Here is a 24,232-nt window from a genome sequence, read left to right as displayed (position 1 = left end):
GCTTGCTGCTGGCTAACCTCGGGTGGATCCTCTGGTTACGCGCAGCGACCTCCGTTCTTGACTCTCAGAACAAAGTAAAGTCCTGATACTCGGACACACTGTCCGTTATGTGGTTGTCTGAGCTGAGTCTGAGAATGTCCTGGAGGGGCACGGAGGAGCCCTGTTCTGCCTGTTTTACCTGGAGGAACTATGGTCGTTCATTGGTTGAAAGTTTCGTGGGCATTCGAGACCCATGTGGGGTTACCCTGCTCTACCAGTTCCTGATTGGCTGAGGATGAGTAACAATGCACTCTGACCTTAGGGTTGTAAACAACTTGGGATGAGATTCTCCCTTGGAATCTCCCAGACAGTAAGGCGCCAGAGATGACCATTTATTAGGGTGGCTGATGTGTCTCAGCCTTGGGAGTTGTTCCTTATTAGGACACTCTATCAGCTAGAAAAACACCTTAAATGTGAACCAAATGGAATGGCCTCTCTGTAGAGACTGGCAAGGGGGCAGCAAACTTGATTCCTGTATTTTTAATAAGCCTTGCCGCTACACAAGACTGCAAGTTCATAAATAAATCACATTTGTTGTATTAGAATTGCTCATCAGCCTGCTATGTTCCTCTGTGAAAATGTTTTTATATGACACATTCACTGTAAATAGCTTATAAAGTGGCCTTTTGTAATTGTTTTTGTATTTCTTCAATAAATTGCAAAGAAAGGCCTCACGTATAAAACAACTTAGGAGTCACAACCATGCTCGAGTCCAGACCATGAGTAAAGTCATTACGAGCAAAGTCACATATATTGTTATGGCTGTGAATGCAAAGAAAACTGGGTATGTTTCACGCTTAAAATGTTGGAATGTCCAGCATGAAACAAAAAAAATCAAAAGATTTTACAAGAATGCAAATATTAGTTTTTTTGTGATGGGATATTGGAATTTCTAATGCTGGAGACAGAGAAGTTATAAAACGTATATAATCTAAGACAAGACAGCAGGGTTGCAAAAAAATAAAGAAGCGGAATCATCACTGCTTTTGTGTGGATTTCAATTTGTCTCTGTAGGAACTCTGGTAATATATGGAGATTGCATTTTATGATGAGGCCTGTTAATGTACAGTATAGTTAACGCAGGGATCTAGCACCAGGAGATGAGCACCATTATCAAATGTATGAGCAGTATTTCCTCAGATTTCTATCATTTTTATGCCTTCCCACAGGTTGTAATTACATTGGGGACACGTATCTGAATGGACAGGAATTCACAGATTCCCATAACCAGTGCAATCACTGTGTCTGTACGAATGGATTTGTGACATGCAGCCCCAAACCCTGCTATAACCCAGGCTGCACCCATCCCATTACACTTCCTGGGAAATGCTGTCCGGTTTGTGAAGGTAAGCTTAATAATTCCTGGCACAAGAGATCACAGCATAAATTGTTAAAATGTGGTCTGTCAATTCCATACTTGTGTATAGGTGCTATAACATATTTTTCACTTTTTGTGACAGTTTTTCCTTGGAAATAAAATCAATTTGATTCAGATATTGAAAACCCTCAAAGGCACTGACAAGTCAACACAATAAACTGGGGGAAATTGTGTGGAAGTGCATTTATAGCTGAGAATAGTAGACACACAGGGTTTTAAGATCAAAGTTGTACAAGTCACGTTGTTGAAACTGATGCTCTAACTTCTTTCAAGAAATGGCGAGATGAGATCCTCTGATCTATTACCTGCTAACTACCAAAAGGTCCTGAAGGACTGAGGAGTGACATCCACTCATTTGAAACCTTCTTACGTTCTTAAATGGTAACCGTGTCTCTGCAGTTGCCCTAACGTTTAGATTAAACGGATTGGTTAATTACATATGTGTGCATTGGTTTGCAATTTCACAAGGTGGTACTGTATTTAGGCATATTGCTGTTTAAATTCCCTTAGGTTAGATTTGTTGTTTGAATACGATTGTCACTGCTTTGGAGCTCTGTGCTTTCCCTGAGCAAATCAGAATACTAGAAATGTGTCAATGTTTTTTATTGCAGTAGGTACAGTATCTTGTAAATACATAACAAAAGACAAAAAAAGAAAATTTTTAAAGTTCTTATATGACTGAATAATGTGTGGCTGTGATTGAAAAATGCAGTCCTTAAAATGCAGGTGACATTACTAGGACAACCTAGGACTTTAAGCTTGGGTCAACTTGGCCAGCATTCCCCAACTTTATTGGGTTGTCTAGTTAAAATACGCCTATGGTGATTTCCTTGTCGTTTTAAGTCTAACAGTGGTATCAGTGAGGGATGCAGCACTCTTCTAGCTGGCCGTACTGTCCTGAAAGGTGTTTTTGAGCTTGTGGTACAATGTCAAAAGAAAAACTGTTTGATGGGTAGTACAGTTGCAAGAGTTGCCTGGTGTCAGTGAGGGATGCGGCACTCTTCTAGCTGGCCGTACTGTCCTGAAAGGTGTTTTTGAGCTTGTGGTGCAATGTCAAAAGAAAAACTGTTTGATGGGTGGTACAGTTGCAAGAGTTGTCTGCCCTTCCTCACTTTTCACCCTGAGAAAGAACTGGAACTCTTTCATTGGAGTCATTGTTGTGACCTAAGAGGTAAAAAAAGCAACAACAACAAGCAATCCGAAAATTGCTTGGAGATAAAATGACAAACACAAAAAATGTTCACAAATGTGACAGAACTGTTCTTAGGCCAATCGAGATGCTGCAAAATACTAAATGAGCAATAAAACAGTCTTTGTCACCTGTTGCCTTCACCTTCATCATTTAAAAATATACTTAGAAGAAACTTGCATGGTCACAAGAAGAATTTTGTTGCTGTTTAGTGTTGAGAAATTGTTGAGAAATTAAGCAAGATTGCTGACCTTGGGTTTTCTTGGTAGGGTGTTTCTATAGTAATCTTGCTATCATCAACGGACAGACATTCCAGGATCCTGCTGATCCTTGCACTCAGTGTACCTGCAGGGTAAGACTTCTGTTGTTACAATTGTTGGCGTGCTTCATGAAATTGAAACTAATATTGGCATTTCCTAACAGAAAAGTCTGGATTAAATCATCTTGCAAAATAACTAATAATAATGACTTAGTACTGTTCACAGAAATATTCAGTTTTAACCTTTGGCTTAATTTAAGCCCTGAAGTAGTCAATACTTAAAGCACCCTCATGTACAGAAACTCATTAAGCATGTGGTCCAATTTCATTGTGAAATATATTTTCCTTTCAGGCAGGATCAGTTCAGTGTATGAAGAGACTTTGTCCCCCTGCATTCTGTTCCCATCCAGTAATTGGGCCATGTGACTGCCCCATCTGTGAAGGTATCATCTGCTCTATGATCCCGTATTTACATATGTGAATATGTGTCAGGGTGCAATGGCTGCAAAGGATGTAAAGGTTCATTCCATGCTGAAAACTAGAAAGAATAAACACAATGTTTTAGCTGTTGAGTCTCCTTCAGGTGTGGAATATTTGTAAAAACATAACTAGATTATTTTGCAAACTACCTCAGTTGTAATTAACAGTGTAATGATTTCAGTATATTTGTTGTTCACTATGTAATTGTATTCTGTTTCAGAGAAAAATATTTTAAAAGCTGTTTTCTTCCAATTACTGGATTGTTTTCTGTAGAGTTAACATGACAGCATTTTACAGGGATCAAGTTTATATTATGTAATGAAATGTTCTGTAATTAATTCCAAAACATTTTAAAGTCTAGAAAATCTTAAACTAATTACCTGCCAAGGATAATCAATCATAGGGTACAGCTAAAGTATGTTAGTAATTCAATTAGAATGCAATCTAAATGAGCAAAAGCAAAAAAAAATAGCACTAAGGTGTGAAGCTCTTATTTTGTATTGTCAAAATATATATCATGCAAGGTGACATGGAAGCAGATGTGCTTTAACATGTGACAGAGCCTGAGCCTCTTTTCTGTAGGTTGCGTTTTCCTGGGAACAGTATATGCAGATGGAGAAACCTTCAAAGGACCCAATGGGGATTGTGAAGAGTGCACATGTTTTGTAAGTTCCTCATGAATTTCTGCAAAACCCATTTTATTAAAGGGTGGTTTCATGTGCAGACAATGGAAGGGCAACAACGCTGTAAGCCCTGGTCAGCAGAGGATCACCTACAACATTCCTCCAGGCAGTTACAGTATGTGCACTGTAAGATGCACACTTATAAATGGATAAAGAACACAGCCACATCTGATGTGTCTTTACCTGTTTACAGGACAAACTGTTCCGACTTTAAACTTCTCAAATACATAGCTCATTTGTGTGACTTCTTGCCTCAACGTCATGAATTGTTTTTAATAGCGGCATTAGTTTTGTCACAGAAGAGGAAATGATATAAATTACTGCTTAGCAGATGGCTGATGGGTGAGTTATGTAGCAGGGAGGGAAGGATTTGGCTACTTATATAACTTTGTGCTTTCGTTAAATATCTGGTTTTAGTAATGAAGCAGACTGTGTGTGTATTCCTTTGCAAGAATAGCAGTGGGTTTGATGTCTATGCATATGTTCTGCCCCTGGCTATTCTCTTTTCTTGATACTTTTTAGATACTTTTGCCATAATGGATTATAATAGAGACTTTTTAAATCAATAATTGACACCTGTTCTTCTAGCCTGGGGAGAGGCAAGTCATGCTTTTGTTTCAGTAAAGAGAAAGTTAAGGACCACCTGAAGCTGATGAGTGAAAACTATTTTGAGAAACTACAGTAAAACTACAGTATAACTGCTGCAGCCTTACAGTGTGTTTTCTTTCTCCTTTCCAATCCTTCAGAAAGGTGACGTGACTTGTGGCCCAAAGAAGTGCAGTAAGGTCAACTGCCCTCACCCTGGCATGGACGTCTGCTCTTGCCCTCTGTGTGAAGGCTGTCATTTTAATGACAGAGACTGTAAGAATGAAGAGCGATTCATAGATCCCAAAAACAAGTGCCAGCGGTGTACCTGTCTGGTAAGAATCAATTAATACAATTAGTGCAGAGTTATTTAGTTTTAAGTTATGTTGCTGAAGAGTAAAAAACAGTATAGAGATCTTTGTCACATTACAGCCTGTTGTAAAGAACTTCAAGTAGCTAAAGTCATACATACTGTACTGTAAGCATTGAAACATTTATTTTTCGCTTTACTTGAATTGTATCGAGAGTCATAAGAGAAAACAATGATTTCTGTTCCTTACAAGCAGTCTCACAATTATGAACTATAGAACAAGTTCAGTGGAGCCATTTCTCAAAATTACTGCTTAACGCACAAAAATCATTACTATATGGTATAAGGCAGCAGACCTTGCTCCTGGCATTTGTTTTTCATGTCTCATCTTTTCTATGTAAATATACAATTTTAAAATGAATCTGAAAAACAAGGGTATGAAATTCATGATATTTGAAAAGCAGAAGAAATGCCACCCCAGGGTTGTCTTGATTTTAAAGTAGCTTTTTTCTTGGGGTAAATTAATTAAATTTTAAGATAATCCAGGACTCCAATCTTACCCAGTTAACTACATTGTACAGATATCATTCTTCAGTGGTACCAGTTCTGTAGCGACAATACTGTATGTAACATACAGTACATGCAATTATAACCTTACTCATGCCTTAATGACTCCTGGAAAAATAATGACAAATACTTACACCCTTCTGAACAGACTTTGCAAAATAAGAATACCAAGCATAATAAAGGTCAAAATTTAATATTTAAAAAAGTACATTGCAAGTGTGTCCTCCTTTAACTTCTGTTATGTTGCAGTTTTTTGATACATTGTTAGCTTCTCTTCAATGTGAACATTTTCCCAAATCTTTGCATCAGTCAGCTTTTAGTGCATTTAGGTTCATGGGCTTCCATTATAAAATTTAAAATGGTGATTATATTATTAACAAACACTTTTGTCCATACCAAATATTATTTTTTTTGCATTGATTTACATACTGTACACAATATATTTTCTTCTGTATCAAAGCTAGATTTTGTTGTGCTTACTTTTTGTTTGAATAATTGATATACCGTATACCATAAAATACCAAAGATATCCTACAGTTACAGGGCCCTCTGAATTTATGTATATATTATTTCAATGTCAAATTATATTATTTTAAACATGACCACTGTACCACTGTGCTCTTTAGGATGAGAGATGAAAACAGTTTTCAAGTGGAAAGTGTTTTGCCAGTTTATGGTACCCAGCATTTGCTAGTAATCAAATGGCAAGTAATTTCACTGCACATAAAGCTGTTTTTGAATGTGTGTTTTAAGAATGGGGGAGTCACATGTGTGCCAGTGACATGTTCTTCAGTCTTCTGCCGGAACCCAGTCACCCCCCCTGGAGAGTGCTGTCCGGTCTGCACTGGGATCTGCCATTACCTTGGTCAGGTGTATGAGAGCGGAACCATCTTTGACTCGCTTACTGATGTCTGTTCAAAGTGTACATGCCTGGTAAGCACTGAATGGCACAAGGAATTATCAGGATTGAAATGCTAATGCTCCTCTTTTAAATGTAACCTTACATTTAAGGCCTCCTTTAAGATTTCTGTTTTTTTTTCCTGTTGTAATGAAACTTTTCTTAATTTAAAGAGGTCTTCGTTTTTTGCTCTTTGGATGATGTCCTCGTTACAAGAACAATGTTGTGAATCAGTTATACCATATGTGCAAAAAGCGTCATTTTGCGACGTCTTATGAATTGGTCCTACCGTGTGTAGGCAAGCTCCAAAATGAAACACAAGTGCTGTTTTATTTAAAGAGTGGAAATGACTCATATTAGGCAGGCTAATTCTCAGTCTGTTCGTCTATAGTTCCTGACTGCATTTTTGCAGCTGGTGCAGAAGTACAGAAGAATGCACTCACTTTATCATCTTCTTTGTTTCATTTGCAGAATGAGGTTGTGACTTGTCAAAGGAAGCCATGTCCCCATCAATGCTCTCACCCAGTGCCCTCTACTGCTTGCTGCCCAGCCTGTGATGCCTGCTTCTTTGAGGGCATTACATTCAGCAACAGAGAGACTTTCTCATCTCCATCAAACCCTTGCCAGCGTTGTAGTTGCCTCAAAGGAAATGTTGTGTGTACCCCCTTAGTGTGTCCCCAGATACCATGTCCCAATCCTGTCACTAAACCTGGGCAGTGTTGCCCTGAATGTCCAGGTAAATATTTAAATGCAGCTTCATAAATTGTATTTAGAAAGCTCATCACAAAGAGAGGAGGGTAGAAGATTAAAATGTTGCATTTCTGTTTCACTAAAAATGTCAAAGCAAAGTACAGCCAGGACTTAAAATTTTCTGTTTTAATTGGTTACTGTCACTTCTAAGACAAGATAAAAATATTGCTATGTAATTAAATTTGATTGCATCAGCGCATGAAAAAAGCCTTGGGAAGTATGTGTTCTTAGCCTCAAATACTGTACCTCTATTTGCTTTGCATTTTTCTTAAATCAAGGTCTTAGGGAATTTATGACTGCACCCTTTTATATAATAGTATGATGTACAGTAGTTTTCTTAGTGTCTTAAGGGGAATGAAAGGGATTTCCGTGCAATCACTAAAAATATTGTAAGTTATTTTGAGTATAACATGACATACTGTATCTGCAGATTTACCAGTAAGGCTAGTTTCATAATATTACTTAAATTACAATGTAGTTTTGACTCACAATGTAGGGTTCTGATGTCTTCTTTACATTTTTTTTGCAGTGTGCTCATATTTCGGGAAAGAGTATGAAGAAGGGAGTCATTGGCTCTCCACTGCAGATAACTGCCAGGAGTGCAAATGTGTTGTAAGCCTAATCTTTCTGTGGGACATTAAGTGCCTCGTTTGCATAAGTTTCTCATACAAAAGGAAACAATAAGGGGTGTGGAAAAAGCTGCATTCACCAGCCACAATTAGAAATATTCAAAAACAAGACACGGCTGTGAAAACACATCTAAAATTTACAAGAATCTCAATATATGTGTGCAGAATATGCCAAATGTCTGTCAATGTATGCTAATGATTTGGAAGGATATGAGTGAGAAAGGTAATGATATGCACCCCATATTCACAATATTATTCTATTAGATAGATCTAACTTGCTTGCACATGTGAAAAGCAGGTGTAAAGAAGTGAGATCCTGCTCTGAAAAGGCAGCTGTTCAGCATGAGTACTGTATCTGAATATCCCTGCACACAGCAGGTTTCAAAGAATAGAGGCAGAGAGACACCAGCACCTAGGTTATCTGGCATTGCAATCTGTACTGAGAACATCTTCCCCAGATAAAAATGGAGCACAAACACAGTATAGCCAGCGTCCTCTTCTACCAGCAGTTCCATATCTGCATATACTGTACAGTAAATGCATATATATTACTGTTATATTTTTCACAGTTTATTTTCATTTTTCCTTAAAGGAAGATTATCTAGACACTATTTTGTATGAAGTAACTTGTGGAATAATGTTTTCAATTATTGTTTATACAAAGAAAAGCATTTCGGTATGCTTTGAAACAACAGGAGAATAATGAGTGAAACTGCTTGGATGACAATATCAGATACTGTAGAAGCAAGACAAAACTGTTGTAGCTGTAGCTGCATGTTGAGAAGGCATCAACTTTACAGTCTCACAGGGGTGACCTGTGCTTTATGTGTGTTTCAGAGAGGAGAGGTGGAGTGCTCAGCGGTGGTTTGTGATGTGCCGTGCAGTAACCCCTCCCCTGTTTTGGGACAGTGTTGTCCCAGGTGCCAGGACTGTTATTTTGAAGGTGTAACCTACAGCGATGGAGAAAGCTTCACTCTGAACAATTGTAGGCAATGCTCCTGCAGTGTAAGAACCCACCAATATTTCTTTTCTTGTGAAGACACACATCATAAATCAGTACAAAAAGTAGTTAATTATTCATAAATTTATGACAGTAGAAGTTATGCCTTCACTGGAAGTACATTTCATATATTCATTTTTTTCGTCTTTTTGCTTTGAATAATGTTAAATAATTTACATGGCTGAACCTCACTGGACCTTATTAGATCAGTTACAGTACATTCAATGGCTATAGAAAAGAAAAAAGACTAAAAAGTCAATGAGGGAAAATGGGATGATGAGTAGTTAAAGGGATACTTTATTACTTTTGATGTGAAAGGATGGCATGGGCAGAATGACTCACACCTGATAAAATCTCAACAACCGAAACATTGTGTTTCTTAATTCTACATTTCAGGGTGGAATTAACCTTTACTTGTTCCTTTCTTTTAAAAGTATAACATCCTAGAATAACAATTGCTTTGTTTACCCAATTTAACATTTTTCTGTATATATTTGACATGCAACTCTTTTCCAGTGTTTGCAAAATCAATATTTAAATGAATCCAAACACTAAGTAATGAAGATCTATTCATACCCTATCATACCCTACCTTTAATTACAAATTGTCTAGTCAATATTTTGTTTATCCTTTGAGTAATACAATGTTTTAATAACATGTATTTAGGCAAGGTATTGAATATGTTCTATAACCTATAGATATATGTTCTTATTTACGCTGCAGTACCATAACAATGCAAAGAAAAAGAGGCTTTATTTTGCTAAGTGTGTGGAAGACTCGTTATAATTTTCTTTCATTATTTGTTTAATCAAGTCAATTTTAAATAGTTTAGCAGTATAATGAGCTTGCCAAAATAGTCCTAAGCAATTTGGATTTTTGATAACTGTCCTGTTCCACAAAGAGTGGTGTACAGAAAAGCTTTATGCATAAAATACCTTTATGCGTTTCAGGAAGGAAATGTCCACTGTGCCAATACCTTATGCCCCAGGCTGAACTGCATGCACCAAGTTACAGAGCCTGGAACATGTTGTCCTGGCTGCAGAGGTAGGTGGCTCTGTGCTCTAATGCTGATCTGGCTACAAGGCAGAGCGCTGGGATTGACCTGTCTCAATTTTAAAACGAAAAGATTGCGAGAGTCCTTATCGAAGGAACTTTCATTTTCAGGTTTTTCAAGAACCTTTTTTTTTTTACGACACTGTCATTGTTGGGAATCACAAAGAGAAATAATGGCTACACAGATCTTCAGCCAGCAGTGAATAGCTGTAGTAGAAAAAAAATGTTGGGACTGCAAATGAGTGACAGACTGAATGAAAAGATAGGAGTTCATCATGCACTAGATATCATATTAAGTTGATTGTTAGACTGATTTAATGAGCTATCGGGTTTTATTTGCTAAAGTCAGATCCGTGTCTAATGCTAATGTCTAGTGCAGTGTAATCACAGTGTGCCTGTATTTATCTGAATTTCTTGTTTTGGTGTGCCATAGCTTGCGGTTATTTTGGAAAGGGATTTTCAGTCTCAATAATCTGAAAGGATAACAGAATATGAAGTAATTGTTGTATTTAAAGAACTCATACACGACTATGGTCTACTGTATTGTCTTTGTCCAACATCGTACATAGGGTGTGTCTACAATGGGAGGGAGTATGATGAAGGCAGCACCTGGTTTGCTTCCACAACCCCCTGCATGTCCTGCATGTGTGTGGATGGTGTCACAACCTGCTCTGACATCCGCTGTGTCTCCTCGTGTGTCAATGAGGTTCATGTTCCTGGGGAGTGCTGTCCAGTGTGTGCCGGTAGGTGCATGTGCTTATCTGCTTTCTTTTGATGCAAATCATAAGAAAATTCTAAGAACCTACTGTAAATTTGTTTACTGCATTAATGACTTGAAGCTTTCCTTTCAGTTATGTATTTTTGTGAAGGCAGGGAAAGTAGCATTTCAGAATAGAATAAACTGCACATGTCCTAAAGAATAGGTTAAGATAAGACCTTTTGGTCTTGCCAGCTGTTTCTGAAATGAGTTTCAGCAAGAAAAGCAAGAAAAACAGTTATTTCAGATAATCATTTTTGCTTTTCCCTTTTCCCTTCAAAACTTCCATTTGAAAATTCACATTCCAGGCTAATATTGTACACCAATATTCAGTATCCTTTTGAAAAACAATGTTGCCAGTTTGGAAAAGGTTGATTCCGGGCTAGTAACTCTACATTTCCAATGGCAAAAAACAATACAGTTCTATTTGTAGCTGCAATTCTGGAGATCAGTGAAACCGTAAGGAAATGTGTTAATCATGTGTTTGCTTTTCAGACTGTGTGTTTGGTGACAGAGTGTACGGCCCAGGAGATAGCTTCCATCCTTCTGATGACCCTTGTGAGATTTGTACTTGTGAGGTCAGGAGACAAAATAATAAGAACTTTGTAAATTATATCTTTAAATGGAAACAATTGGCTAATTATATATATAAAGCTGCTACATCAGTTAACAAATGTCTGAATAACTGTTTGGTACAAAAGGGTTTATCATTTTGTTGCCATGTAATTGCAAGGGACACAGGGCTGCTTGCAATATTATTTCCATATTGCTATTTAGTGACTTCAATATAAAAGTAAATGACATAAGGAGTAATAAAGATTTCATATGCAATTTATTGACTTTTTGTATCATCGGTGTAGTTACAAAACCCTAAGGTTTAAAATTCTGTACAGCTCAACTATTAGAAGCAAAATGTAATTGCATTTTAATTTTATTTTTGTGGCTTGCTAAAATTTAGTCTTTTCTAACCATATTTTGTTTACAGCTAAACTCAACATAGAACAATAATGCACAGTAATTCATTTAAAGAATGGTGGCTAGCCTGTAACATAGACAAATGAAAATAATATTGTCAAATCAGGAATTGTGAAGAGACAGGAATGTGATTTCTAATGCCTTGGTTTAATTCAGATATCTTAAATGGAGCTGCCTGCTTTCGATAAGATGTGCCAGTACAGTTAAATAAAATGTTAATTATCTTCTGCAGCAAACAGTGATCATGATGACTTTTTCAGTAAAAGTCTGGATTATTCCTATATCATGGTTAAAGAGAAACAATGTTAAATTAAATTAAAATATCAAGACTGTGAAGCTTTGTCGTCTTTCTGGTATAACTTTCTGTTCTCAAACATTGATGGTTTTTTACTTGATGTGCCGATATTGTAGGTGATGCCAGATGGAGAGCAACATTTGCGCTGTTACCGTAAGCAGTGCCCCAGTCTGGTGGACTGCCCCAAGAACCTCATCCAGTTCCCTGGTCCTGACCTCTGCTGTCCTGTTTGTGCCCGTCAGTATTTCTTTCTTAATTGTTGATGAACCGTGTAATTGTATTTGTTCCTAGTTATATATTTTATATATTCTATATATATAGTTCTATATATTGAATGGGTGGTTTTTCACAATGAATTACAAGAGTGGGCTTCCATGTGGCTCAGTCAGGAAATCTTACCTCTGTGCAGTTTGAGCAATATGATTCCAGGGAAGGCTACAGTATATCTGATACTAGCTGTGTACTATTTTAATTTGCACAGTGTGTCACAATTTATACTGAAAACACGTGATTCTTTTATCTGTATCTTGTTCATATTTTCTATGATTTTGTATATCTGTTTTATTAATATCTGTTTTAACTGTTGTTGTGTTTCTTTTGGGTGTTATCGTCAAATATTTTCTCATGGAGTGAAGTTTTACAGTAGCTGACATTACAAATCGAAATCCTTTTCTCTCCATTTTTGCTTTGATTGTCTTACAATTCTTTTTAAATATTATGAAAGTTAACAGGAAGAGTTCTATAGTCCAGTGCAACTGTACAACCTTACCTATGTCCAAAGCATGTTTGCCAAAAATTGATAATGGGATAAAAATCTGTTAAAAAAAACTACAAAATACCTGCCTCGAAACTTCATCCTCAAAAGTGGGCGTCATTGTTATTTCATCAGATTTTGTAGTCATGTTGTCTTTAAAATGACCTTTTATACACTAAGCCGTAGTCCATCTGTGGTGCCTTTTTCTGTTGCTTCATACTGTAGTAATAACTAGTAAACAGATGGCTTCAGATGTTTATATTACCAGAATAAAAGTACAAAATTTGAAATGATGGCTGTTAGTTGAATGAGAAGTGCTACCATTTGGGTATGCAGGGCGGCTCAATAGAGAGCCTGATAAATTACCCTTACATTGCAGTGCTGAATGGTGCCTTTATTTTCTTTTATTCTAGAGAACAATCAGTGATGGAAATGAGGCCAACATCTGGAGAACTGATTTAAACACTCTCCTTTGTTATTGTAATCAGCCTGCAATGAGGCTGTAGGGGAAGAGAGATGGAGTTCACTGTACAGTGTACAGTGTTGTTTGCAAGTTATAATCCATTTTTGTTTTCAGCAAGCAACATTGTGAAGCCTTAATAATATTAGTGTAGCATTTATAGTACAAGAATATAGCATTGTGTAATCTCTACACCTCTCTATTTGATAGTACTATCCTGCACTATAGCAGTTAATACCCTTGTACTGAATATTGTAAATGCTCTCACTCTTGTTATTGGAATATCTGACTTAACTTTTTCTTTTATTTTAGAACCTCTCAGTAACTGCACAATAGATATTGTAGGAAATGAGATCCCTGCTACAGATGATCCATGTTATACCTGCCAGTGTAAGGTACTGTACTGTACTGTATATGGTAACAGGAGACGTTATGTACTTTACTAGTCTTCAATCATGTCTTAAACCTCTTCTTAAACATTTTCTCTAAAACTAATTTAACAAAGTTAAACTTGTCTTTCATAAGATTTTTGTCTTATCAATAGCAAAAACTCTTAAAATATGAAGTAATGCTAATTATTTTCTGCTAGAACTGCAGTAATACTGCAATGGATGTGTTTTTTCTAGGATCTGACCTGGGTTTGTATCCACCAAGGCTGCCTTCCTCTAAGCTGTCCAATCTCAGAGCAGTTCACTCCAGAAGACTCTTGCTGCCCCATTTGTGATGGTATGAAGACTAGATGTCTGCAATATTTAACCTTAAGTCTATAATTCATGGAAAGTAACATAATAGAAATCTCATTTTTTTCAATTGCTTAATTGTGGTACCATCATGTCTTTATTTTTGTACCGCTTGATAATTGTTTGTCACTGATTTTCTAGTTTTATCAGGACTGTAAACGTGAGATACCAGACTAATAGTAAGGGTAAAAGTCTAATTTGTGATTAGATACTTATAAATTACTCTGATAAATTATTCCTAATTTTATCTAAAACAATGGTATGTACAGGTATTAGCATTGCACAATTGGTTTTCATTTTTTGTTCACGTATATGAAAATGGTGGGGGTGTTTTTGATGACAGAGGTGAAATTTCTCCTCTCTTGCCTGTAAACATTTCTCCTCTCATGTCTGTCTTATTAAGTCCTACAAGATAAAAGAAGAAGAGCTTTTTATTGTTTGAAATTTAAAAAAAAATGACAAATAATGATTGAATCAGAACTGTTTTAAGAAAGAGCTTCTAATCTATCTCCACATGCAGTGATTTGTTTCAGTAAAGCTTTAGAATAATGTGTTTTCCAATTAAGATATATAAATGTGTCTCACAGAATAATATATTTTATATTAATACATCAACTTTACAATGATGATTTCGAACACTTGTGGGAATTGTGTTTCCAGAGTGTATAATTGAAGCTGAAAATCGTCGTGTTTCTAATGGGGAAAGCTGGACTGACAGCATAGATGAATGCATCACATGCACCTGTAATGTGAGTTTTATCTCATCATTTCTCAATGTTTTTCTTTTTGGATTATGATTGATATATTTCCAGAGACTCATTTTCCCGTTTGTGTCACATTTTTGTTTAATTGACAAATGAAAGGGACATTCTGTAACTCAGCAGGAGCTTTTAATTGTTGTACAGTACATTAGTAGTGACTGTTGTGGGCTGTAATTACAGTATGAATTTGTTTACATAGAATTCAATAGAAAAGCCACATGAACTTTGGCACCATGCTAATTATTCCACTTCTTTGTCTTTACACCTTTCTCAAAACATCTTTGCCACTTTCAAAATCCAGTGACCACCTTGATTCACATTCCTGAAGCTGATCTGGGTTAGGAAGCAGTGGAGTTTCCACTTTTAAGAACACTTTTTTGTTTGTTTTAAATTCCATTGCAATATTCAGATCACTCATTTTCTTCAAGTGAATCATATTCTGTTTTAATAATTTAATTAAGTACTTTCTTTTTGCTTGCATTTTGCAAAACTATTTTTGAAAAGGTTGTGGGATTCTGCTTTTTTGTCTTGGTAATATTCATTCTTAGGATAAATCTGTTCTATGCTTCAAACAGAATCTCTATTAACTGCTGCCATTCATTCTCCACATGCCATATTTATCTTCTCCTATTCTGCTTCTCATGAGGTCTGTCTAATTCCTTCCTTCAAAGTTTGCTTTCATGAAACTGGAAGCATTTGGAATCAGCCTGCACAGTTGTACACCGTACATACTGTGTTTATGCTGTATACTTACAGTAGCACACCACATTATGAACACAGTCTTCTAATGGTTTTCACACCTTTGGGTTCCTCAATCTGTGCTGATGGTTTGAAAAAACTAGATTCATACCAGCGCTTATTCTTGTAGGTGCTCTGCCCCAAAAATGAAAAACAGAACTTTATAACATTTTTAAAATGTCTTTAAGAACATATTTGACACACTATGTCATTCTTGTGGTTGCGTGTGTGGGTGTACCATTTCAAGTGTTATCATTAACCCTATAAGATCTGGCATATTTTCAGCTTCCTTTGTAAAAGATCTTAAATGTCTTCTGTTCTTTATTTATAACATGGGCATAAACATTTGATTTGCAAATCTGGCAAAGGATTCCTTTTCATAAACACATTATCACACCCCCTTTCATGACAAAGACATGCCGATGTAATTACAGAATATCCTTTTTGAGAGAGTTTTTCATCAAAAATCTTTCGGATAAACATATTTTTATTCATAATTGCTAAGTATGTCTGTGCAATGTGAGCATGTCTAGCAAGTCCTTAGAAATGCTAGAAGCTTACATTACATATGTTATGCAGTAAAGTACATTTGCAGCTGTCTGACATTTATAATTTCATTTACTGAAATAATGGGAGATAAGTTTCTCATACAGTAGATCTTGAATCTCAAATAAGAAACAGTGGAAAAAGGAAAATAATTAACATCTCCTCTCTACAACTATTTTTATCAGCTTGGTTACATTGAGTGCAACATTGAAGAGTGCACACCAGTGATTTGCCAAGATGGTTTAGTAAAGGTAAAGTCTCCAGGACAGTGCTGCTATGAATGTCAAGGTATTTAAGTCTTTTTTTGCAAATACACAGTTTATTTTTCAAGACACAAGAGCTCTGAGATAGTCCAGTGCAGTAAATATAATGAACATGATCTTTACCAGCACATAGCTGTAATGAAAGGTTTAGATTACCAGCTTGTAGCATCAACACTAGTGGGATGATTTCTGAAAAGGTCATATCTTTTATCTATATGAAAACATTAGGTGAAAGTTTAAAAAGAATGAAGAAAAGGCTTTAAGAGTTAGATGCTCCTTCTCCCTCTGCACAGAGGCTGCACACCAAAGATCTGCTTTCTGTTCCCCAGACAGCAGATCAGACCGACCTTGAAAGCCTTTTCTTCTTGCTTTTTAAACTTTCATCTGACCAGTTGTCAACCAGCAACTGGACAAATGATTGTGGGCAGCAGACAAGAATCTTTATTTTGTGTGTACTCACTTCCCTCTCACAGTACAGAAATGCAAACTCATAAATGACAAATGCAAAACAAATATATGAATGCATAAGAAAGTGTTATCTTTATTTTGCAACAGAATCTAAAAATGTATGAGCTTAGAACTATAAATATACTGTATACATTGTTGCAGATACCGAACTAGTTAATCTAAATAGGCAAAATGAGGAATAAAGCTTGAACACAGGAATTTCCTGTGTGCCCGTTTCAGCTGACTGTAGTTCTTCTTTGTTTCAGATCCAAACATCTCTTGCATGTACCAGGGCAATGTGTACCAATCCAATGAGCACTGGGAGGTGGATGAGTGCACCACCTGTACCTGTGTCTCCGGGGAGGTACACTGCCAGACTGAACGCTGTCCTCAGGTGTCTTGTGCCTCGGTAGGTATTCTGTAGAACCAAGCAACATGTTATGTAAAAATAATTTCCCATTTGCTGTATATTGTTCTTGTATATTACCTGGTGCTACTGTATCTTCTTTACTTTTTTTTACAACATACTGCCTGTCATAAATTTGAGGTAATTAAAATTTAAAACTAAAAGAATAAGCACAAGTTTCTGAGAGAAGATTGTGAGTATGTAGGTAAAAAACATATAAAATTTGAGAACGCAGTGCTGCATGGAAGTCATTAAAGGTGTTCTACAGAAAAATCTAGCATGACAATCATCACGATAGTGCTAACAGTTGTGTTAAAGATCCTATTTTTAAAGATGCCAAAGACATAAAGTTGCCTTCACACAATCTTCTACTTCTTCGTTCCTTTTAGCTTAATTCATTTAACTTTATCTCAACACAATTGCAAAGTCTTAACCCTAGCCATGCACTGAGGTGATTTGATTACCTCATAGGGTACTCCTGAACTGCATTAAAAAATCTGGTGAGTGAAGGTTACATAGATATTTCAGATGTTAAGATAAAAAAAAAACATTTTCATTTAATTCTTTTTTTATCCTCTGTGGCCTAACAAAAGGTTCATGATAAAATGTAGCCAAAAATAAAACTTTGACACGTGTGTAAATTGAAAATCACCAAATTCACTTCTGTTTAAAGGATGAGACCCCAGCTCTTATTCCTGGTATGTGCTGTCCACACTGCATTCCTCGACCTGCTACATGCATTGCATTTGGAGACCCTCACTACCGCACATTTGATGGAAAAATGATTCACTTCCAAGGTGCCTGTACCTATGTCCTGGCTGAGGACTGTGAAGGGGGAGACTTCAGGTAAGTTGTTCTGAGCAGTCTTAATTGTAGAACCTTCATTTTTGTCAATGTTCTGAGTGCTTTGATAACCTAGAACTTCTTAAACATTTAACAAAAGTAAAAGTCGTGCAGTGATGTCATAGAACCAGGAGCAAAATTAAATGTTTTTGTGTGTGTTTTTTGGAGGGGTATTACCTAGAACCCTTAGGAAAAACAGTGTCAGTAATTATTGATGTAGAAATGCTTAGTCATTGACACTTATATTATTGTATGGCCGAAGAACAGTACGTTCTGAAGTTCATTTAAAACATAAAATGAAATGGCTTATCCATTTGTTTTTTAAGAGTGCAAAAAAAAATCAGGTTTTCACTTCATTGCATCTTCTTAAGCAAATAAGACTGGTCAGCCATAAACTAGAAAGTGTAACAGATTCTGCCTCCATTCTAAAAGAAAGCATTTGATGGTCTTTTTAAGGTTTCTGTGCACAAAAAGACAATAAATTTTGAATGTAAATATACTGTGTGTAGCCGAGAATGAAATACCCAGTCTCTGCAAATTAATGTGAAAACTTTAACAATAAATAAAGGTGATCAGATCTTTTCTTGATGTGCAGCATTCATGCAACTAATGATGACCGTGGCCGTAAGGGAGTCTCCTGGACAAAAGAAGTAACTGTACTAATTGGAGATGTTGTGGTTAAGCTGCTACAAGACTGGGTTGTCATGGTAAGGTCATTTTTATTTATTTTTTCACTAGTTTAACATGTTTGGAAGGTGAATTGCCACACAAAATGCATTATTTGTTGTTACGACCCCAAGTGTCTAGGGGTAAAGGGGTGTAACATTTAGGATAATTCTTTTGGAAGCAGGTGGGTTTTGGTGAGGGACTAGGAAGCGTGATAACAAGGGTAAGGAACTAGAGTGGTGCCAAAGGAAAGAAAATAACAAACAAAATGGAGCTGGCTAAGACAGTGAGGGAAAGCTAATCTGACTACAAAAGAAAACCCGAAACACACGGTCTTCGGCGTCTTCAACACCCTAGCTAACCTGCACTGACTACCCAAAACCATACAAGACAAACGGCACTCACCCGTACTAAACTAGTGTACTAATACAAAATCAACTAAGTGTGTAAGTGTACCCAACAACCTAAACTAACCTTATATACAAAAGTTCACACAAAAACACAAGTGAACCAGGAATACAAATAAGGGAAAACAAGAGTAATCAACTGGAGCAGGGTACAAAAGAACACAAAAGATGAACAAGTAACACTGGGGCAAGGTAATGGCAAAACAAGGATGAACACACAAACAAACAAAAGTACCAAGAAACTAACAAAAAAACCAACAAAACAACAAAGCCAAAGCTATACGAAAATACACACACACAAAGCAAAACAAACCAACAAACAAAGCCAAAGCAATAACCAGAAGCGAAGCGATAACCAAAACCAAACGGTACCGAAGTCAAACGAAAGGCCTCTTCTTGCTGAAAACCTCCATGTTATATGCTGAATAAGATGTGTTCTGATTGGCTGAGAGCTAATTGATGATGACATCAACTGAAAGTGTGGTGTAATGGTGGGCCAATGGGGAAGGGAGAACAATCAAGGGTCAGCAGTGTGGACATAACAGAAAAAACACACACAGAACACACACTGGGACGTAACATTTGTGAATTACTCCTTTGTGTGCAAATGTGCTTTTAATGAGTCAAACTGGTTTTACTTCACAGGTAGATTATCAGACTGTGACTCTGCCTTTCCTAAAGGAGCCATATGTTTACGTAGAGCGCAAGACGAACATTATTTTACTGAACACAAACATTGGAGTAAAGGTATGCTTCATTCTTGAGGAATAGTCACATTTGGTAGTATAAAAACAATTCAAATAGCATCTACTTCCTAAATTGATTTAAATGTTCAGGTTATGAACTAGTTAACACAAGTTCACTACCTGTTAGTTCACAAAGACTAGCAGAACAACCGGATTGCTCTATAAATTTTGTATTACAATTTTAAAATGTTTCTTCTTCACTTTTTAGATAATATAATGTCATCATTCTTGTGCTTACTTGTGCTATTATCGTCTTATTTCATAAAACATTTTTTTGTTGTTGAGTAATTGTGATGTTACCGTGTAACCGATGGTCATATTCCAAAATGTCAGGTGCTGTGGAATGGAAAATCCCATCTGGAAGTGAGTGTTCCTGGGACATACAAAGGTCATATGTGTGGAATCTGTGGAAACTTCAACAATTATCCCCAGGATGACATGAGGATACGAACTGGCCAGATTGTGCTGTCAGAGGCTGCATTTGGAAACAGCTGGAAGGTGAGTTATTGGAGAAAAACACTTTAAACATTGCCATTGGTTTTGAAATATACAGGTAAAGATTTATAATTATTTATTATGAGCTACTAATTAAATTTTTGAAGGTGAAGTGCTTATTATACAAAATAACTTTTTTAACAAAGACTTGGATAGGGTTTGCTTGAATAAACGTGATTAAAAAGAAGGCATGATATTGCACCATACTCAGGACAGCAGTAATGAATGGCGCTCTTTTGTCTTCCTGTGTCTCTTATTAAAAATGGAAACAAAGACATTAGAAAAACATGTAACAACAAAATCCTTAACATATTCCATGGTAATAAAAATAAAACAGAAAAAAATAATATTTTTTATGACTTTGCAAAAGTAGAACTATGTACATGTTAACAAAAATACAATATATTAAACGTCATATTTATTTGTGATTACTAGATTTCATAGGATGTCTCCTACATATTGTTAGTTTGTTTCCTTGGAGATAATTCACTGGAATTGTTAAAACAACAAATTAAATCAGTTCATGGAGTAAGTACATGAAATGTACATAATTAATTAGTTTGCAGAGCAAATATTACTTTAAAACTAAAACATAATATTCAAATTGTATCAATTAGATTAAATGTTCAAAGATTAAACAGCCATAGTATTAATTTCATTTAAATGAATGTTAAAGTTGAATATCACAGAACCTGATGATCTTATGATCTAACATATCCTTATTAGTCTCATGAAGATTACAGTTAATTATCTTAAACTTAATATTCCAGACACCAGTTTTTTACTGCACTGTGCCCTCTATTATTTTAAAACATAAACTCAGCTTACTCAGCTGAAAGAGGAATATGTGAAAATGACATTCAAAATTGATTTTTTGTTCTTGTTCCTTCTGGCCCAAAATATGAGAACAAGAAGATCGGTAGCATTCAGAGGGTAGCTGATGCTACAATATTTATACATCTTGTTATGGTTTCAGGTGCAAAGTGAGAACCACACCAGTGTTCAGTGCAGAGATGGGGAGGACATTGACCCCTGTAAGGAGGCTGGGTACTCTGCCAGGAAGACAGCCAATTCGAAGTGCAGTGTCCTGAAGACAGAAGTGTTTGAGCCCTGCCATGCGGTGATCCCACCTGAGATGTTCTTCGCATCCTGTGTGTACGATCTGTGTGCCTGTGGATCCAACGTGGAGGACTGCTTGTGTGATGCCCTGGAGGCTTATGCATCAGAGTGTCGGGAGGCTGGTGTTATCCTGCACTGGAGATCTCCAGCTCTCTGTGGTAAGTTCGTGAGATTGACAGACTGGAGTGAAACACATGGGTCTAACAATTGTGTTTTCTGAATCCTGAAATGCCCTCTGTGTTCTATTTTATGAGGTGTCTGGACAAACAGTTTTGCAAGGGATAACAGATGCTCACCTTAGGAACAAACGAAATCTTGCAAACAAGAGCAGGCCATTGGGTCTGTCTAGTTCATTTGCTTATTAGCTGTCAAATGATCTAATGATCCCATTCAGCTGAAAGAAATGATATTATCAGGTCTGGCAACAGAGGTGGGTAGTTTGTTCCATACACCGACAGTCCTTTGTATAAAAAATGCCTGCTGTTCTCAGTTTTGAATTCAGTTTACCTTAGTTTCCATTAGCCTCCCCTTGTACATGTTTCACAGCTGATACTGATGAAGTCCATATAGTTGACTTTGAAAAATAATGATTCTGAATGCTTGACTTGTAGTCTTCTGTTCTTAAGACTAAATATTCTGTTCCTTTAGTCTGGCAGTGTAGGGCATCTCCATAAGCCCTAAGATGGATCTAGTTACTTCTCTGGAACAGAGATATCACTTTTTATTAACATGGTAAACCCTTTTTCATAGTTAGCTCCTTCATGCTCAGAATTTCCTATAATTTATTTATAGTTTTATTTCTGCTGCTTGCATTTAACACTCTGCACTGACTCTAGCAATTCAGCTAAATAAAATCTACCTTTTCTAAATCCATGATGACACTTCCCATGAATCCTACTGCCATGGATGTGATCCTCTAGTTCAGTTCTAATTATCATTTCCTTAACTGTGTATTTAACAGAATTATTGGTCTATGATTACTTAATTCAGATTTGTGTGTTTTATGTATGGCATTACGTCAGCAATTTGCCAGTTTATGGGTATTAATCCTGTCTTGAGTGACTGTTGAAAGAGGATTGAATATCAAACTGTTTAAGTACAGTTCTTACAATACCATTAGTCCCTGGAGACTGGTTTGATCCAAAGTGCTTCCAGTATCTATAACACTTCTGACTCTTCCATTATAATTCTATTTAATATAGAAAATTGTGCTATATTAAAACTAATAGAACTCTTCAGCTGGTGGTATAATGTTGATTACTTCCCTTTGAACACCTGAATAAAATATTTATTTAATACATCAAAAATCGACATATATTACCTCTATAACACTATTGATGTCTGCTGTGGTAATACTAAAGAAAACTTTTTGTTTATGTTAGCATCCTTTGCAATAACTTTTTTTTACCTGTGCTTGATATTCATGCAACACCTGTTTTCTGTGAAAGATCCTTTTGCAGATTTCTCTCCTATTATTCAAGTGAATCAAATGATGGATTGACTGTATGGATTTGTATTCATTATCAACCTTAGCTTTTAAAGTAGATATAATAATTAAGAACATAAGGCAGTTTACAGATGAGAGGAGGCCATATCTAGCTCCTTTGGTAGTTAGTAGTTAATTAATGCAAGGATCTTGTTTCTTGAACAAGCCAGAATATAATCCCCAACAGCATAGTTGATGAGCTGGATAGTTTGTTCCATATCACTAAAATTCCATTTGTATAAATACTGTAAGTGCCTTCTGTTCTCAGTTTTAAATGCATTTCCACGTAGTTTCCAGTTGTGTCCTCTGGTTCATGTTTCCCTCTTTATTCTAAAGAAGCTCGTTGTGTAGACTTTGTCAATGCTTTTGCGGTGTGGTGAAATGTCCGCTGCACAACCTGTGCTTATTCGCTCGTACAGCGTGGCACATTAGTCATTACGGTGATTAGTGACCAGGAAGGGCCAGTTCATGTTGCAATTTGTGTGAGCTTTCACCTGTAGCAAGAGCAGCAGTTTCTGACAACAGTGGTGACCATACAGTACTTTCACAAAGTTTCACGATTCACCATTTTGTGCTTAATTTAGAATTTGTAAAATATTGCTTGACCATGATTTGATTTATTTTGTTAATGAGATTTAATAAGAGAAATTGGGACTTCAGTCCCCCTTTAAGCTATGGAATATACCTAGTTGCTCTCTGCTGACTGATTCCAAGACAGCAATATCTTATTTCTGATTAAACTTTAATCTTTTACAAAATATTCTAAATTAGGTTGTATTAATGCAACATTGTACTATTTTGACAAAACATCAATTGATTAAAAATATTTTCTTGTGCCCGGAGCAGGAAGATTACTGACCAGCTGAATGGATGTGGCTCTGTAACAAGTTTTACTTGAATATTAAGATTGATTTTATTTTTTGTGTTTTTATTATTATCTGAGCTTTCCAGAGTGTTTTGTGGGTGTGAATTAGAAACATTCACTTCTTCATCGTTTTGCTTTTCTTTTAATTTGTGAATTAAAATTATTTTCTATGTGTGATTATTTATGTTGGCATGGACGCAGTTGTATATATTTTTCCTTGGGAAAAAAATTAATAGTGAATCATTTATTACTTTGTTTTCTTGGTTCTAATTTTACATTGCTTGGTATATTTTTCTTTGAGTTCATTAGAAAACAAGTCATAAGGCATACTATGACCTGTGCTGTTTGAATGTGAAGGTCTGTGAAGTAAGAAAACAAAAAATACAAGTGTTTATTTGTTCATTGTGTAAAAAACACCAACATTATATGTACAGTACTTGTCTCCTTGAAATTACAATGAAGATAGAAATTGAAAGTGAATATACTGTATTAGTGAAATAAAATTTCACATTTTTTCCGAAAGGTCTTGGCAACTAAGAACTGTGTTGCCAAGTGCTTTATTAATTAATGATTCCATAGAATAAGAATACTGTTCACAACTACTGTATGTGTGTACTATACTGTATGTGTTTTGTGTGGCTTG

General features: G+C 36.2%; 1 protein-coding gene across 1 annotated transcript in view; it reads left to right on the top strand.

The window, feature by feature from the left end:
* The window catches only part of kcp (kielin cysteine rich BMP regulator), a 103,488-nt gene that overhangs the window by 75,045 nt on the left and 4,211 nt on the right, over nt 1–24,232 (top strand). The window contains exons 29-51 of the mRNA XM_088924305.1: nt 1,209–1,385; nt 2,876–2,958; nt 3,218–3,308; nt 3,928–4,010; nt 4,775–4,948; nt 6,244–6,423; nt 6,860–7,124; nt 7,668–7,750; nt 8,605–8,772; nt 9,718–9,811; nt 10,390–10,563; nt 11,073–11,155; nt 11,964–12,084; nt 13,374–13,456; nt 13,688–13,787; nt 14,462–14,550; nt 16,032–16,134; nt 16,823–16,965; nt 17,636–17,808; nt 18,401–18,512; nt 19,524–19,625; nt 19,958–20,122; nt 21,096–21,396. Coding sequence (XP_088780431.1) covers nt 1,209–1,385; nt 2,876–2,958; nt 3,218–3,308; nt 3,928–4,010; nt 4,775–4,948; nt 6,244–6,423; nt 6,860–7,124; nt 7,668–7,750; nt 8,605–8,772; nt 9,718–9,811; nt 10,390–10,563; nt 11,073–11,155; nt 11,964–12,084; nt 13,374–13,456; nt 13,688–13,787; nt 14,462–14,550; nt 16,032–16,134; nt 16,823–16,965; nt 17,636–17,808; nt 18,401–18,512; nt 19,524–19,625; nt 19,958–20,122; nt 21,096–21,396 — 3,147 coding nt within the window. The remainder of the gene's footprint in view (nt 1–1,208; nt 1,386–2,875; nt 2,959–3,217; nt 3,309–3,927; nt 4,011–4,774; nt 4,949–6,243; nt 6,424–6,859; nt 7,125–7,667; nt 7,751–8,604; nt 8,773–9,717; nt 9,812–10,389; nt 10,564–11,072; nt 11,156–11,963; nt 12,085–13,373; nt 13,457–13,687; nt 13,788–14,461; nt 14,551–16,031; nt 16,135–16,822; nt 16,966–17,635; nt 17,809–18,400; nt 18,513–19,523; nt 19,626–19,957; nt 20,123–21,095; nt 21,397–24,232) is intronic.

The sequence above is a fragment of the Atractosteus spatula genome, chromosome 8 (genome assembly GCF_055471065.1).
Source record: "Atractosteus spatula isolate fAtrSpa1 chromosome 8, fAtrSpa1.hap1, whole genome shotgun sequence".
Lineage (NCBI taxonomy): Eukaryota > Metazoa > Chordata > Actinopteri > Semionotiformes > Lepisosteidae > Atractosteus > Atractosteus spatula.
The sequence above is the reverse complement of the archived record's forward strand: the minus strand, read 5'-3'. Positions and strand labels throughout refer to the sequence as shown.